General features: G+C 43.7%; 2 protein-coding genes across 3 annotated transcripts in view; one reads left to right on the top strand and one right to left on the bottom strand.

The window, feature by feature from the left end:
- The window catches only part of MYO9A (myosin IXA), a 176,566-nt gene that overhangs the window by 153,303 nt on the left and 5,170 nt on the right, over nt 1–18,093 (top strand). The window lies entirely within an intron of this gene.
- NR2E3 (nuclear receptor subfamily 2 group E member 3) overlaps nt 12,482–18,093 on the bottom strand; it is a 6,870-nt gene continuing 1,258 nt past the window's right edge. Inside the window, exons 3-7 of the mRNA XM_079952680.1 lie at nt 17,681–17,959; nt 16,823–17,004; nt 15,400–15,640; nt 14,928–15,033; nt 12,482–14,664 (exon numbers count right to left, since the gene is read on the bottom strand). Of these exons, the coding sequence (XP_079808806.1) occupies nt 14,532–14,664; nt 14,928–15,033; nt 15,400–15,640; nt 16,823–17,004; nt 17,681–17,959 (941 nt within the window). The 3' untranslated portion in view covers nt 12,482–14,531. The remainder of the gene's footprint in view (nt 14,665–14,927; nt 15,034–15,399; nt 15,641–16,822; nt 17,005–17,680; nt 17,960–18,093) is intronic.

The raw sequence follows: 18,093 nt of genomic DNA, 5'->3' as shown, positions 1-18,093 counted from the left end.
TTTACGCTGATCCAGCATCATCTTTGCTCATAGTAAATGAGTTGCATCAGGTACAGCTAAGTACCCAAAACCCTTTGGCATCTGTCCTGCAAGAAGGGGGGAAACAATTTTCCTGTTCTGCCTAATGAAGCCCCAATGAACCCATTTTTGCATGAGGGCAATGTCATGACCATAGCTGTCAAGTGTCCCTTATTTGAAGGGACAGTCCCTTATTCCAGTGCCATGTCCCGCTGTTGTCCCTTATTGATGGATGTCCCTTAAATGATGTCCATTAAATTTCAAAGGAAGCAGCTCCTCTCCCTCCCTCCCTGCTGGCCAGGGAGGAGGGAGGCTCCAACTGTGTTGCTTGGCTGTGTTGCTCACCCAATAAGAAGTCTAAGAACGACTGGGGGGTGGAGCTTGCATGCCTTGTGTGTGGCTAGTTAATGCAAGCTGAGGGGGTTTTTGAATGCTGGATGCCATTTTGTTGCACGTGCTGCTGCAAACTTTGCAGTGCAAAGCCAGGCCGGGGAGCCATCTTAAGTTGAGGCTGCATAGGCCTTGTGGTGCATGTGATTCAGATTCTGTTCAGTTGAACCTCTGGTTACAAAGTTGGTTGGACAGTGTTCTCGAAGCTACCAGCATTAGTTTGACCAGACTGCAGGAGGACAGGAAGACTAGAGTGCCTGGAACAGGTGAGGCTGCAGGTCCCTTATTTTGGTTGCTGGTCCCTTATTTTCAAGGCCGCTGGTCCCTTATTTTCAAATCTGTAAGTTGACAGCTATACATGACTCTTGTGACTTGACAGACCAGATTCCTTGGGAAACTATGGTTGCTAGGTTTGGAACAAGCCAGGATCCTAAAACTGTTAGCAGACTGACTGAAATAAAGCAGATGGAATCAAGAGAGAAAAGAAACTGGTACAGTAAGTGCACAACTTGCAGGGGGTTACATTCCGAAAATCGCACCCAAAGCCAAAATTATGCATAGTCAAAGCATATTGGGTTCAATGGGGGGTTGAATTGTGCAAATCTTTTTCCCCAGACACCCACCTCCTTTCCACTCCCCTTTTAATTTATTTATTTTTATAAACAACAACTAGTAAATTACAGGCTTACTCTGCTATTTTACTGTAGGTAAACGGGACAAAAGCAGTGTATAATATTATATATACATTATATAATATTTGGAGAAAGAGAGTTCAGGCCTGGTCCAGAGCAACTATACAAGAGAAAAACTCATTCACAACCACACATCCTATCAGAGCTCTAGATTGAAGAATCAAAGCATTATGAGTAGTTGCTAGGCAACACAACTGCTCTCTTGTTTGAAAGTTTAAGCACCAATAGGATGATTCCTGGTGTTATACTTCAGTCAAAAAGTGACTTCAATAAGTAGTTCAAGATGCTGGCTTTTCTGAAGTGGGTAACTATAGTTCCTTGTTTCAAATGCCCTGGGAAACTGTAGTTGATTGAAGACTTTCTGGCTTTTCACACGTGATCACACTTGGATTACTGTGTACAGTTCTGGTTACCACAGTTCAAAGATGATATTTTAGAACTGGGAAAGGTGTAGAAAAACTCAAAAGATTGTGGGCAATTTCTCTATATGGAAAGGTTATCATATTTGGAGATCTTTATTTTCTTTTTAAAATGTGAGTGAGAAAAGTATGATAGTGGTATGCAAAATTAAGTGTGGAGGAAGACGATAGTGATTTATTTCCCCCTTGTAATACTAGACCCCAGGGTCATCCAGTGAAGCTGAATGGTGAGAAATCTGGGACATACAGGGAAAAAATACTACTTCGCACAAAAATCTATTGATTTTGCCAGCACATGACGTGGGGACGCCCACCAGCTTAGCTGACTTTAAAAGGGAATCGGACAAATTAATGGAGGCTAAGACTTGTAGTGACTACTCATTGTGAGGGCCACGGGGAACAACCACAGGAGAGGGCTTTTGCTCTCGCATCCTACTTCTGGTCTTCCCAGAGGCATCTCGTTGGCCACAATGGCAAACAAGATGTTGGGCCAGATAGATCTTTGGTCTGCTCCAGCCAGTCTTTTCTCAGGCACAAGTACAAGTCTTGTTCTTGTATCATCTTATTAAGCCAAGTTAAGTTCATGGGACAAGGCAGTGCATATAGCAACTCTGGGAGGACAGACAGGCTAGCTATGTCTTGTTGCTGATTCATACATGTATCTATTCAAGAGCTATGCACCGTGAACTTCTGCCTGCAGGTCTCACCTGGCCTGAGTCCACTATTAAGTCCATCCAGTGGTAGAGGAAGCCACTTGGGAGCCTGGGGCAGTGCGCCTAGGGGTGGGCCGAGCTGCCCACAGGGGCGGGGCGCACCGTGGGGCCTCCGGAGTCTGCCTGCCTCCTCCCACTCACGCCCTACAGCTGGGGTTGAGGCAGCGGGCAGACCGCTTGGGCAGCGCAGGGCCTGTGTACACCCAAGCCACCGCATCTCTCCCAGGAAAGACATGTGGCTCGGGCGCGCTGCAGGCCCCGTGGTGCCACCCAGCATTTTGTCACCCCCCTCAGTGGTGACACCCGGGGCGGTCCACACCCACCACACACCCCTTCCTCCGCCCCTGAGTCCACCGTTGTAGGATGATTGTATGTCCTTGCAATATCCAGTGACCCTGCTGGTTCAGAAGTATTTATTGCGCTTGAAATTTTTGCAGCTATTACAGTACTTCTCTTCAAATGAAGGCCAAACAATACTTCACAAAACAATGTCCCAAGGAGAGATTGGAAAACTGGCAGCTGCACAGAAGACTGCAGCTGCAGATGGAAGGTATAAAATGTCTAGCCAAAAGAAAGGGGGAGATCCTGAGTTAATTGCTTCTAATTTTCTTCTCCCTTCATATCTGCATTTTATTTCCTGTATGTGTGGACAAATTTCAAAAAGCCATTCCGTTCATCTCTCCTCTGAGGAGAAACTGTATGAGTGACTATTTCAGACATTCCACACAAGTAAAGAAAGAAGGGAAAGATTGCAAGCCATTAACACTCTTACTTGCAATGTCTGAAGCTGCTCTCAGCTAAAGCAAAAGTTAATTGACTGCCAAATCTATTCTTATAGCCTCGAGCACCTTTGGAAGAATGGGAACCATGCACAGATTTCTCACCAATGGGAGAAGTGGGAATAAAATTAATACAAGTTCATGGCGAAAACTTTCTTGTGGCAAGTTGCACAATCTCCTTTAGTTGCTGTATATAGGACAAGGCAGTAGTTTAATTAATACATATTAACTGTACAGATTATATACAGAGTATATAAATGCTGTTCTGTGCTTAATACTATGCAAGTGCTTCAGTGCACTTAGACACTATGACATTTCTCTAAGTGAAGAAAGGGAAACAGAGGCTTGAAGAAGAAAAACCTCGCCAGAGTTCCGAATTAAATCTCTTTTTTCCTCCTCGCAACTCTCCGCTTCCCCCTTCACTCCTCAGCTCAGCCCCGCTCACTGCCTTCTCCGGGTGACCCACGCGTGCCTAACCTGACAGGAAGAGAGACATATCTAAGAAGGGCACTAGCCGTGCACACCAGAGGGGACCCCGCAACTTGCCCCCTGTGGCATAGCAGCGCTCGCACACCCGGTGGGCGGGTTTGTGCGATTGGCATGATCGCCATCGTGAAAATCCAACCACTGATCACCAAATATGCCCGGCTGCCGGGTGTATTTGCGCAATTGGCGGTCAGATTTTCGCGATTGGGGGGCGGCGCTGGCACACCCAACGGGCAGTGCTCACCTCCCCTGGCTGGTCAGCCAGGGGTGCGAGCACTGCCCACTGGGGGTGCCAGCGCCACCCCCCAATCGTGAAAATCTAATCGCCGATCACATAAAACTACCCACTGGGGGGTGCGAATGCCACCTGCCAGGGGGTGCCAAGCTGATTGCCAGGTGTATTTGTGCAATCAGTGGGCGGATTTTCACGACAACTATCATGCCAAACGTAAAAAAACTGCCCACCGGGGGTGCGAGCGCTGCCACGCCGATCTGCCTGAGCGGATTTTGTCACCCCCCCAGGCATGACACCTGGGATGGACTGCACCCTCCTTGCAACACCCCTGTATGTCCTGTTTGAATAGATTCTAGAGAAAACAATGAGGCTTGAACAGAGAGACTGGCATGAATCCCCTGTCCGGGTGTGGGTCAATACCTTCAAGGTGTTTTGGACGAATACATGACAGAATATATGCCTTCGAATTGTACTGCCTTAAAGGTAAACTGGTCTGGCACATCCTACCAAATTATTACTCTTATATCCCACTGGAATAAGGATCACATTCTTTTTCTGTACCTTAAGAGCCTCCCTCTTGTGACCTTACCGCCTCTTAAAGCTTTGTTTTGTAGAAAGGGCATTTGTTGCTGAGGTCCTGGCACTAACCACTTTCCTTGCAGTTTGTAATATGTCTCATAGTCTCCCTAATTAGTAGGTTACCGTAAATAACAAATGCAATTTGAAAAGGTTAGCTTGCAGTAATCAACACAAAATTAAGATAATGAAGCATCAGTAACTAACTTAGGTCCATTCATTTCAGTAGGTCTACTTTGAATAGGACTTAGTTGCAGGGCCAGTCCAACCACAGGGCAAGGTGAGGCAACCATCTCAGGGGGCAGGATCCACAGGAGCAGCAGATCCCAATGCTGCTGCTTCTTCGGCAATCACCTGTAGCCGAGTAAGATTGTCTTCCATGAACACGGTTTTAACAGTGAGTCTGTAAGTGACTGTGGAGGCCAGTTCTGGATCCACACGTCCTTCCACAGTGGGGACATTGGTTTCCAGGCAGGAGTTGATCTCGGTGAGGGTTTGCCAAGCATGCCTTCCTCTTAGCACTTTTCTCCCTTGCATCCTGAATTAAAGTCTCTTCAAAGCCCACGACACCTTTGGTAAAGGCTGGTTTCCAGTTGGAGCTCTCTCAGGAAAGTGTTTCCCAATTGTTGGTGTTTATACTACATTTTTTTAGAATTGTCTTGAGACAGTATTTAAACCTATTTTGTTCACCACCAGCATTACGCTTTCCATTTTTAAGTTCAGAATAGAGTAGTTGCTTTGGAAGACGATAATCAGGCATCCGCACAACATGATCAGTCCAACGAAGTTGATGTTGAAGAATAATTGCTTCAACACTGGTGATCTTTGCTTCTTCCAGTATACTGGTATTAGTTCGCCTTTCTTCCCAAGTATGTGTCAAATTTTTCAGAGAACCCATTGATGGAATCTTTCAAGGAGTTGGAGATGGCATTTATAAGTGGTCCATGTTTCACAAGCATACAGTAAGGTTGGTAGTACAATAGCTTTGTAAACAAGCATTTTGATTTCCCTGCGAATGTCCCGGTCCTCAAACACTCTGCACTTCAATCGGGAGAAAGCCGCACTCACAGAGCTCAGGTGATGCTGGATTTCGGCATCAGTGTCGGCCCTTGTGGAAAGATAACTGCCCAGGTAGGAGAAGTGATCAACATTTTTCAACATTACACCATTGAGTTGGATTTGTGGTGCTGCAGAGGGGTTATTTTGTACTTGTTAGTGCAGCACTTTGGATGTTGAACGATAGGCCAAGATTTTCGTAAGCTTCTGCGAAGATATTTACGATGGTTTAGAGGTCATCCTCTGAGCATGCACACACTATGTTGTTATCAGCATACTGAAGCTCTATGACGGAAGTTACGACAACCTTACTCTTTGCAGATATTTATTCAGGGCCGGCCAATCCATGAGTAAGGTGAGATGACCGCCTCAGGTGTCAGGATTTATTTTCTGATGTTAGCTGCCCTGAACCCGGTTCTGGCCAGGGAGGGTGGGATATAAACAAAAAAAAAAATATTATTATTATTATTATCCTTGTGGTGGCAGACTGCATGCTTAGAGACTTGTGCATGTATACTGTAGCCATGCAGTGTGGCAAGAAAGCTGTCTTGGATATCATGTTCTGTGTGTCGTTGACTTGCTTAAAATCACACTGATTATGATCTTCCAATGAGCACTACAATCCAAGCACACACAGCAGCAGCAGCTAGTCAGACTGTTCTAGGTAATTAGCCATTGTCCTTATGTTGTCAAGCAAAACGTTAGAATTTGAGTCTTTACCCTGTGGTCATCATGTTAGTGGAAAAATATTATATTATTCCTTTTCTAACACACTTGCAGTGTTGAATGTGGCCAGTACATCTTTTGATGTGCCTAACAGGCCATAGACATTGGCCCCTTTGTATGCCATCAGTGCTGAGGTCATAAGTAGAAGAGGTGTGGCAAAATGTAGCTCATGAATTGGCCTCTCATGTTTTAAGGAAGAACTTTCCCCACAGTCTTTGAGAGTCCTTTCCCATATCTCTTTACATCCCATCCCCAGCATATTTGGTTTTCTTTCTCTTTAACTTGTGTCCAAACTTTGTAATTTCCAACTTTGTGCCTTCTCACAAAAAATGATGGTGTCATATTTTGGTGCTGTTTAGAATTGCCCTAGAGGAGGAGACGAATCGGATGTCAGCTAATGCCCTGGCAATTGTGTTTGCTCCCTGCATTCTCCGCAGTCCAGATACTACTGACCCTCTTCGGAGTGCTTAGGATGTCTCTAAATCAATCAGGTAAAAAAAGACATGCTGCATTGTAATTTCTGAAGCCTTATCTATAATGTGAGCCTGCCAGCCTTTTTCTCTTGTGCTACTTTGCTTGTGTGGGAAGGGAGGTACCCTCTAAAAGCTGAGAGGGTGGGAAAGAATAAATAGTGGATGGGAAAGAATAAACCTTTTACATAGGAGGGAAACCCCCCCCCCAGTGCCTCTTTCTCCAGAGAATGACATAGGGAGATAGTTGCTTTTTACAGTTTTAAGAAATCATGAATAGCCTTGTGAGACACCATCAGCCATTACACCAACCACGTTCTAATCATAGACTGATGAGCATGCCTAGTAATAATCATACCTCACACCAAGGAAACAGATGAAGGCTGCTAACTGTACTGGGACTGGGAACAAAGATCCAAGGCTAAATTAAAATCGCCTTTCTACTGGGCACCTCAGAGGTTTGGATGACAAGCCGCAATTCACCACTAGAGGGACTTTCAGTCCCGAGAAGGGCAAGCAGAAGCTGAAGAATGTGAAGAACTCCCCACCACAGCTGTCAACCCTCCCTTTTTTGGCAGGACATTCCCTTATTCCAGCGCCGCTTCCCACCGCTTCCCGCTGCTATCCAGGATTGTTAGATATCTCGTAGACTGTCCCTGGGACAGGTGAGGCTGCTGATCCCTTATTTTCGAGGCTGCTGACCCCTTATTTTCAAATCTGAATGTTGACAGCTATGCTCCCCACCAAAAGCCAAAGAGCCGGGCCAGGCCAGGCCAGAAGAGAGCCTGATGCTGCCAATTACAACAATGCCCAGCAGCTGGAACTACTTGGAAACAATGAATTTATGGTAAGAACCGCACCAGCTGATTGCAGCAAAATTGTGACATCTCATCCATGGCATCTTGCTGCTTCTTCAGCAAGTTCCAGGACCTATTCTTGATCCCAGCTGTCAAAGCAGCCGACTTTAGGGATTGGGTTTTTGCACTGGGATTTCGTAAGCATGGGCCCTCTTAGAAGGACCCATTATATCTGTGAGATTAATCTAAGCACAAACAAGTATTGTTTTCGGAACCATATTTTGTCAGGTAGTTTTTTAAGCAATCCCATTCCTTTTTTAATAAGAGTGATCTCTTATTAGTTCTGTCATTTTGGCTAGTTCGAAGTACTCACACAACTTTGCCACTCGTCTTTCGTTGGTATTAACTCGTTTTCCCAGTATTTTGCTATTAGCATTCTAGTCACTGTTGTTGCATAAAGAAACACTCTTTTATTTTCATTTCGGATGCTTATCATTAGAATGCCTAATAGGAAAGCTTCAGGTTTCTTTAAAAATGTGTGTTTTAGCATTCTTTTTAGTTCCTCATAGATCATGATTTGGGGACATGTCCACCACATGTGAAATAAGGTTCCTTCATTTTGTTTACATCTCCAGCACATATTGCTGTTATTTTTATTTATTTTTGCTAATTTGGATGGGGTCGGGTACCATCTGTAAATCATTTTCATAAAGTTTTCTTTTATCAGATATCATGCAGTGAATTTTAAGGGTTTCCCCCCCATATTTTGTCCCATTTTTCCATCTCAATTGGATAGCCAAAATCGTGTGCCTACTTCACCACCACTTCCTTCACCTCCTCATCCTTAAGTTTCCAATCCAGTAATAATCTGTATGTTTTTGGCAATATCTTTTTGTTATTTAATAATAGTTCTTTTTCTAAATCTGATATCTTTGTGTCAAATCCATTTATTTTTTGTCTGATTTAAAAATTTCATTTAACTGGTAATGTTGTAGCCAGTTCATACCTGCCTTAGTTCTTCGTATTTTTTAATTTTTAATTGGTTGTTTTCTTCTTCTAATATTTCCTTGTATGTTAGCCAATTAATGTCCATGTTTTTCTTTTTCACTGCTGTTGCCTCTACCAGTGACAACCACCAAGGGCAATTTGTGTAATATTTTGTAAATATGATACTATATGGCTGTACAAAAACAACTTTATGTACAAATACCTTCTAGCTTATTAAAAAAGAAAACAATGGAAAATAAAGTGATTGTGGCAGATGTTTTCCATACATGGTGATCAACCATCTAGACAAAGGCTTTTATGTCTTTGGGAGACAGTGAGGGGAATATTGAGAGCATGAAACCTAAGTTAAAAGCAGGGAAGTGTTAACATGACCATATAAATTATGTGGTTCTGGGACTATGCCACTTCAGACTGTAAGGGCACATTTTAATCACTAGGTGGCAGGAGATCTCTCTCTCTCTCTCTCTCTCTCTCTCTCTCTCTCTCTCTCTCCAGGGATCCCCTCCCCTAATGTACTACTTTTCTGTAAGCAGGGAGGTTGCTACGTTTTTAAACACAGAGAACAATTCAAACATATGATTTTTCATTAGGATCATTAGATATTCTGCAATGGTACTTTCATAGGAAAAGTCTGCCATTTAGGTTTTTCTGTTTGTGTCAATTGGCTTTGTGTCTGGGGCTAGGATAATTATACTTGCTGCAACGGCACAACAGCCCTTTCTCCCCCTGGTACCGTCGGGCCACCCCTCACTTACATATAGTGCAACCACCTCACGGTACACCAATTACACGAACTTCTTCAATTTACCTCACATTATCTAGTAGGGGACTTGTATGAGGGGAAACTTAATGATTTGGAGTCTCAAGCAGGATTTGATAAAATAAACAAGAAAGGTTTTATTAAACAAAGTAAGTTTTTGACACAAAGTGGGTAAAACAAAGAGTACTTCAAGTTATAATGTTATTTCAGGTAACTTTTCACCTAATAACATTTATACTAAATCTAACTGATGTTATGGACTCTTAATCAAGCACAGCTTCTTTTAAACTTCAGTTGCTTATGTTCAGTTACTTCGTTTCAGGTAGAGATTACAGGTTTTTAGACTAAATGGTAAATGCTCAGTTTATTTCCAGTTATTTCACTTCAGTTCTTTCTCAGGTGTTCCATGGTTGTTATCACTTAATACTTTGGTTCTTAAACAAGGTGGCACTTTCTGTCAGTTACACACCCCTTTGACAATCCTACTCCTGAGGTACTCCAAGTAACAGACCCAAGGAATTGCCACACCCCTCTTGACTGGTCTGGGAGTCTTCTCTTTCTAGAAGAATCTCTCCCCTCCTGACTGGAATGGGACCTAAGTAGACTGTCTCTCTTGCAGTTTCTACTTCTCCTGGCTCAGCCTCCGAGTTATTTCTGGCCTATTACTCTCACAGGATACCACACACTGTCCTTCATACTAAGCTCAGAGACTCCTTTCTGTAGCTTTTGATCTGTTCCTCAGAGTGGATGTTTCTGCCCAGAACCAACTCCCTATCTCCCAACCTCTCAATCTGTCTCTCCAAATCCTCTCCTTTTAAACTGCCACCCCTAGACCCCAGCCAATCAGACGCTGCCATTTGTTAACTGGTTGCTGGCAGGAAAAAGAAAAGAAAGAAAAACACTTGGTGACCCAATTTGCCCAACAAACAAACTTTTCCGTCTCACTTGCCACCCTAGCAAATGCATGATGCCTGCAGTAGCAGAATCTTGTGGGAATTAGACTCTAGTTCCCATTTGCAGAGCTATGCGAAAGAAAAGACTGGGTTGTTTAACCTTTTAATTAGTTCCCTTTCCCCTCCTATAAAAATTACACAAGACACTCTCTTTTTAAAGTTTAAATAACAAATAATTTTTACTCAGTGTACTTGCACTTGTTAGATTAAATGTACAAGACAGGCAGGTGTTACTCAGGTTACTAAGACATCTTACATAGATTTGTATCTAAGACAAAAACTCCTACAGACTAACTCTGAGGCAGACACCAGCTGAACAGACCGACTGCTCAGCTGCTGTCACATATAAGACTGTTCATAACTGACATAACTGTACCAACTACCTCTGGAAAAGAGTATATGACATCCCAGAATCCTATCATGGCATGCTATAGCCCTTGTGAACATTAACCCTTTTCTTTGCATGTTGGATGCTTTCATCTGAGTGTGACTGCCCTTCCATATAAACGTCTTATAGAAAACCCAAGAGCAGGGGAACTGGTTAAATTCTAACATCTCATCCATGGCATCTTGCTGCTTCAAGTTCAGGGCTGTCAAAACAGAATTCAGGGATTGGGTTTTTGCACTGGGATTCATAAGCAAGGGCCCTGTTAGAAGGTCCCGCAGCTATTCCTTATTCACTTCATTGTGTTGTCAGATATTTAAAAATGTTCATATCTATCCAAGCAATTCTCAGACAACTGTCAGGTGCATACCTGTTGTGGAAAAAGAGAGCTTTTTGGCTTAAAAATAGGGGGGAAATGTCAGAATAACGAATGCCAGTTTGATTCCAAGTATGGTAGGGCAGTGCCAGATATTTGTGCTGAATGTTCAGTAGCCATAACCACAACAGGTGTTCTGTTTTCAGGGCACAGGATAGGCAGCATAAATATTAGGAGGTAGAATTCTTTGTTTTTCTGGCTATGCCCTGGACGCTCGGTGATGCTACATGGGCAAAAAGCTCCACAGACTGATGGGCAGGGGGGAAAAGTCACTCCCAGAATCACATTACTCAAGCAAAATGCAGATGGGTGGAGAAACAGTAAAGAGGGCTGCTATCACAATCAGTCTGTTTAAAAAATGAGGCTCCTCAAAGGTCCACTTTAAAAGAGACATACATTACTGCTAAAGTCAAGAACTGGAGCTCCCCCCCGCCACACACACACATTTACAGCTATTTTATTACAAAGACAAACTCCAAATCCAAGGAACTGGTGGGAGTTGCCTCATAAGGATGCAAAAAATGGACTACCTTCCATTGTTTAACACTGGCAAGCCCTCAAATCTAATTCTAGCATCCCCTCCCCATTTACCTTCCTGGTTTAAATGTCCCACATTAAAGGGGGGAAAGTTAAGTCCCAAATTGGGGGGGGGGGGTTTAAAAAAACCAACATATTTACATTGAACTTCAATGACCATAATACTATCAAAGAGCTTCAAGTAGTCTCTGATTTTGTTTTGATTTTGCTTAATACTGATGTTCAGCAAAAAAAGTATTGTTAAATCTTTGTGTCTGGGGCTAGGATAGTTTATACTTGCTGCGACGGCGCAACAGTCCTTTCATGGTACACCAAATACATGAACTTCTTCAATTTACCCCAGATTATCTAGTGGGGGACTTGTGTGAGGGAAAACTTAATGATTTGGAGTCTCAAGCAGGATTTGATCAAACAAACAAGAAAGGTTTTATTAAACAAAGTAAGTTTTTGACACAAAGTGGGTAAAACAAAGGGTACTTCAGGTTATAATGTTCAGGTAACCGTTTACCTAATAACATTTATATTACATCTAACTGATTTTATGGTCTCTTAATCAAGCACAGCTTTTCTTAAACATCACTTGCTTATGTTCAGTTAATTTGCTTCAGGTAGAGATTACAGGTTTTTAGACTAAATGGTAAATGCTCAGTTTATTTCCAGTTATTTCACTTCAGTTCTTTCTCAGGTGTTCCATGGTTGTTATCACTTAATACTTTGGTTCTTAAACAAGGTGGCACTTTCTGTCAGTTACACACCCCTTTGACAATCCTACTCCTGAGGTACTCCAAGTAACAGACCCAAGGAATTGCCACACCCCTCTTGACTGGTCTGGGAGTCTTCTCTTTCTAGAAGAATCTCTCCCCTCCTGACTGGAATGGGACCTAAGTAGACTGTCTCTCTTACAGTTTCTACTTCTCCTGGCTCAGCCTCCGAGTTATTTCTGGCCTATTACTCTCACAGGACACCACACACTGTCCTTCATACTAAGCTCAGAGACTCCTTTCTGTAGCTTTTGATATATTCCTCAGAGTGGATGTTTCTGTCCAGAACCAACTCCCTATCTCCCAACCTCTCAATCTGTCTCTCCAAATCCTCTCCTTTTAAACTGCCACCCCTAGACCCCGACCAATCAGACGCTGCCATTTGTTAACTGGTTGCTGGCAGGAAAAAGAAAAGAAAGAAAAACACTTGGTGACATAATGCACAACAAACAAACTTTTCCGTCTCACTTGCCACCCTAGCAAATGCCTGATGCCTGCAATAGCAGAATCTTGTGGGAATTAGACTCTCATTCCCATATTATTATTTACAGAGCTATGTGAAAGAAAAGACTGGGTCATTTAAAATTACGTAAGACACTCTCTTTTTAAAGTTTAAATAACAAATAGCTTTTACTCAGTGTATTTGCACTCGTTAGTTTAAATGTACAAAACAGGCAGGTGTTACTCAGGTTACTAATACATCTTACATAGATTTGTATCTAAAACTCCTTCAGACTGACTAACTCTGAGGCAGACAGCAGCTGAACAGATGGACTGCTCAGCTGCTGTCACACATAAGACTGTTCATAACTGTACAAACTGCCTCTGGAAAAAGGTACATGACATCCCAGAATCCTTTCTTGGCATGCTATGGCCATTGTGAACATTAACCCTTTTCTTAGTATGTTGGATGCTTTCATCCCGCTAACCTGAGTATGACTGCCCTTCCATATAAACTTCTTATATTACCCCTTCTAGAAAAACAGGAGCAGAACTGGTTATAGGTTTTCATTACTCTGTCCCTAGCAGAATGCTACACGCTTTCTCTCCTTATGCCTCTATTCCAGGCATTAGTCATAGGTTATAAAAAGAGTTTGTTCCTGACATTCCGGCAAGTTCAGTTTGTTGTCATCTGTCATCAACAACCTTATTGATTGTCATGAAATCGAAGCCTAATCAAAGGGAGCAGGGGTCTTCCACAGAACTGGATCATCAGTTCTTCAATATAAATGATGTTCTCCAGTTTGCAGTCTGGCAATCTCTAGAGAGACAGTGGGTGTCCGCTGTAGTAAGTCTAGGATTGGATTGCAGTAGAAAGGCAACACTCTCAAACCCATCTGAACTATAGATTATGAGCCCCAATCCAGGCCTGAAACTGGATCTGTTCAGCTACATGACTTTCCACATGAGGTGAATAGGTCAGAACTGCAAACAGTAAGCAGATTTTTAAAAAATAATTCAAAAAGTATACAAGCTTCCAGTTTATTAATACTTATAGAAGTCCAAGAGCCAGCAAATTCCCCAATTCCTGAATCAGCAGCCCCTAAGAAAGGGATTCTGCCTTCAAACTGGGCTCATTTGTCACATAAAAAGTTTAGAGCTAACATCTCCCACTTAGTATGAAAGGGCAGAGTCAAATATTTCGGTTAGCTTAGGTCCAGGCATGTGCCCCAACCTTCTCTTTGTTTCGTGTACAAGCTGTGGTGTGCCTTGATTGTCCTCAAAATTTACTTCAAAACAGGATGTTAGCCAAGAAAAATCTTAATTTTTAAACAATCAGGAAGCCCCCTTTTAGAGGCTGTATTTTCCAATCATTCTGTTCTTCTACTCTTCCATACTGCTGTCCTTTAGTAAGGTAGAGGAAAACACCCCCTTCCACTGTTTTTCCTCTTCTATGAATTGTAGAAGTACACTTGATTGTCTTTAAAGGAAAATGTGCTACTTGTTCATTCTAAGCTTTGTGGGCTAGAAGCACTTTACAGCACTAAGGAGCGAGTTTTATAGTTAAAATTAGAGCTGAATTTGAGTCCAAGAACCTGTTTTCAAGGCCAAAACTCGGCCATGGAAACAATGGTGAGTTCTCTGAGCAGGTACAAAGTGCATCTCCATGCATATGCATACATACATACATACATACATACACTCAAACCTACTGCCTCTTTGGAAAGAATAAGAAGGGTCCCATAATAAGAGGGTGTGACTTCAGGCAACTATTAACACTCCTTGTAAAAATTCAGTGTTTGGGTCCTAGCGACTTTCCTGGTCTGCAGCCAAATGCCACCTTCCAGTCTATGACAAGCCAAAGCCTATTCACAAGGAAGCATTTGTTTGTGTCTTGTGCTTGGTTCAAGGTTTTTAAAATAGAAATACTGGCATTCTGGAATCTTGGAGGCGTCAATTCTTGAACATGTCACAGAGCAGCTTCTCCATGGGAGTGTTCCCGATGGTCCTACGAAAAAAAAGAAGCTCAATGCGGTCTGAAGAAATAACTTTCAAGGAAGGCAGAAGCAGAAGCAGCTTTCCAAACCTGGGAGGAGGAGACAAAAGTTTAGGTTAGGTTAAAATTATATCCCAAAATTTTCCACCACATCTGAGAGCAGAGAAATGGAGATGACCTTCTTCCAACAATTTCTAGTGGTCAGGGATAATGGGAGTTGTAGTCCAACAACAGTTGGAGAAACACTGGCTTTAGTTAGCACTGCCATGTTGCCTGGGCTGGGTTGGAATGAATGCATTCAGAAGGAAGAATTGAGAAGATAACAGCAAGGAGGAGCACTCAGCTGTAGGTACCTGACTGGCTGGCTGGGGTAATGTAATTGGTTATGTTGTCCCAGCATCACTTGAGACTGATCCTGCAAATTCTCAACCTGGTCTGGATCCTTCAGACCTCGTGTTTCTGCAAAAGAAAAGAAACAGAAGACTTCTGCTTAAGGAAAATATGTGTACACCGACACTGCTCTACTGGAGATCTTAAAACAGGATTAGGGTCTCATGGAATATTTTGAAGACAGAGGATGCAGCAGCCTTGAAGGAGGATTGGAAATGGACAGTAACTCATTTGGCACACCATCTTGAGCTTCTAGCTTTCATGACTAAGCACAAGGAGGGGAAAGGAGCAAAGCCAGGATAAATTATTCAAAAACAATTATGTAATTTGCATGAAAAACATTACTGGGGTGGCGCTTTTAAATTATAACTGTAATTTTGAGGAAATGCACAATTTTCTCTATGATTTACATGTTCTTCCTGACAGCCCGCTCACCTGGTTTGAACAGTACAATTGCCTTCATACAGGCAAATTCAGTGGGATCTACACCAAGCGCTTTGAAACGTGCAATTATTTCCTGCAGGACACGAATGTCCATTCCTGATGACACGACCTTTCCATTGAGGGTGGGGGTCAGCTCTGACACAGAGAGGAGGGGGCAGCTTTCCAGTGGCAAAGACCACTGGATGGCACACAGCAAAAACAGCTCACTCCAGGCTTCCTCCAGTAAGATCACCTGCAAAAGACAGGACACCCTAGATTAGATAACAGATTATGGATGCTCTGTGTTCACAGAAATGCATTTTACACTTCCAACAAGCACCAGTTTTCACAAAACCAATTACCTTGTTGTCTGCCTTCCTTAGTCCTTACATAATGTGACAACTTAGCCAAAATGCCTGTGCCTTATTTCCCCATTTTTAATAAATTGGACTGGAGATCTGTGGCTACCAACTCATTCATCCCTGCCAACTGGCCATTCTGGCTAGGGCTGATGGGGGTTGGAGTCCAATAAGACAGAGAGGTCCACAAGTTCACCACCTCAGTTATAAAGATACATCTGGTTCTAAATTTGTCAATATCACTGTATAGCAATATATGTAAATTTAGGCTCAGCTCAGCATTGGTGCTTATAGAGTGCTATGTGCAAGTCTCTGCAGATGCCATTGATCAGCGGTCACTCCTGCAAATCACCTTTAGCCCAGCTGTGTATTCAACAGCCCCATACCTGATGTCATATATAACGCCAGGTACATGGCAAGTTGGTGTGGCTTAGCCAAGAGGGCCTCATGGGCCACGGAGGGGGGAGCCTTCAGAGGTTCCCCATCCCGATTTAGAGCATGTGCTATTTTTACCTGTAGAAGTTAACACATCGAGCTAGTATTTTGGTACAATTGGATGCTTCCTGGTTCAGTGAATAAGCTCAAGTAGAAGAGAATAAGAGCCAGGAACAGAAACAGAACAGAAAGTTGTCTTATACTGAATCAGATCATTAGGTCATCCATCTCTGTCTTGTCTACACTGACTGGCAGACACTCTCTGGGGTTTCAGGCTAGAGTATCTCTCTCTCTCTCTCTCTCTCTCTCTCTCTCTCTTAAAGACATTTATTCAAAAATTACAATAAAGTTTTGCCCACTGCCATAAAATCAGAATGGTCACTCCATTTTCAATCAATATATCCCACCCACAGACACTTCTGTGATGATGTTGGCATTAAAATATCCTATTCTTCAATAAAAGAGAAAAAAGGAGACTCTCTCAGCCCAACCTAGAAATGCCAGTGATCGAGACCTTCTGCAGGCAAGGCAAATGCTCATCCACTGAATTACGGCCCCTCCTCAACATATGTTGCCAGCCCCCACCCCTGTCTTAGCCTGAGTCCAAGTAATCCACAACTAGACTTGGCCCAGGAACTCACCTGGTCTCGGAAGGGCAGGTTTGAGAAGACCGGCAAGTTTTTCGCCCATTTTACAGCCATAAAGAGTAGCCGGGCGGAGGTTTCATAGACACTCTCAGAACTGGAGGGGGGATATGGGGACACGTGTGCCTCTCCTGCTGGGCGCTCTGGCTCGTTACTGGTGACATCAATGTTCTCCTCAGCTGCAGAAGGGAGAATCATCCTGTCAACACTGTAGAGCTGCAGATTTGCAAGTTTAGAGACACATCTGTTCTGAAGGAAATGTTCGCAGAGGGCGGCCACTTAACACATCGCCACCCGAGATCACTTGGCATAAATGCACAGCGTTGATGGACAATTTCAATTATGGTTCTTCAGTTGGTCTAAAAGCCCTTCTAACCAAGCTCTCCTCTGACAGCCCTCCAGATAAATGACTGCATAAAGCAGTCCTCCTATTAAGATGGACACCTGGCCACTGTAACTGCAGAGACTAGAAGCTTCAGTGGACAACAAGGCAAAACTAGGAGGAGCTGGAAGCCCAATTGAGGCAGTATTATCAATGTTCACTAGGGGGCAGCAGAGGAAGGTCTCACAGGCTTGGTTGAATCCAGTACAGCCAATCAAAACCAGCCATGGTGTGTATCAGTGCATCTGCACCAGCTGTCTTCTGTGGTTTTAAGGAAGCTGGAAGTAGGATGTCACCAAGGCCACATGTTCAGAAGCAGCAGTGGGGAACCTGTAGACCTCTAGTTGTTGTTGGACAATGAGTGGGGAGGCTGGGAGTTGTAGTTCAACAACATCTGGATGACCAGAGGTTCCCTATCACTTCCTTGGCATACTGCCTGCCTCCCCCCTCTGCACCCATGCCCAGCCACTGACCATCCTCTGGCTCCAACTTGGCACAAGTCTCGGCTGTCATCAGGCTGGCCATGAAGCGGTGGTTGCTGGGAGGAGTTATGGGTCGGCCCCTTGGAGCCCCCGTTGCAGAGCAGGTGGTGGGGCCCCTGTGGCTCGGCAGGGAGGGGCAGGGTGGTGGTGGTGGTGGCAGCAGGACATCCCGCGTTGTGGTCAGGTGTTCAGCTTGCCTGTCGGGATCCAAGTCAACGGCATCAAGTCTCACCTGGGCTGTGCTGCGGGGCTGGCGTTCGTTCTGCACAGCTGAGGCAGGACAGGCAAGAGGTCAGCAGCAAAGCAAACAGATCAAAGGGTTGGCAGCAGAGCCGTCTTTCCCATAGGGCTTAGTGATGCGTCGCACCAGGGCGCTGGCCTCTCAGGGGCGCCCCAGTAAGTGG

Source organism: Podarcis cretensis (assembly GCF_951804945.1).
Source record: "Podarcis cretensis genome assembly, chromosome: 14".
Lineage (NCBI taxonomy): Eukaryota > Metazoa > Chordata > Lepidosauria > Squamata > Lacertidae > Podarcis > Podarcis cretensis.
This window is presented reverse-complemented; position numbering and strand designations above follow the sequence as displayed.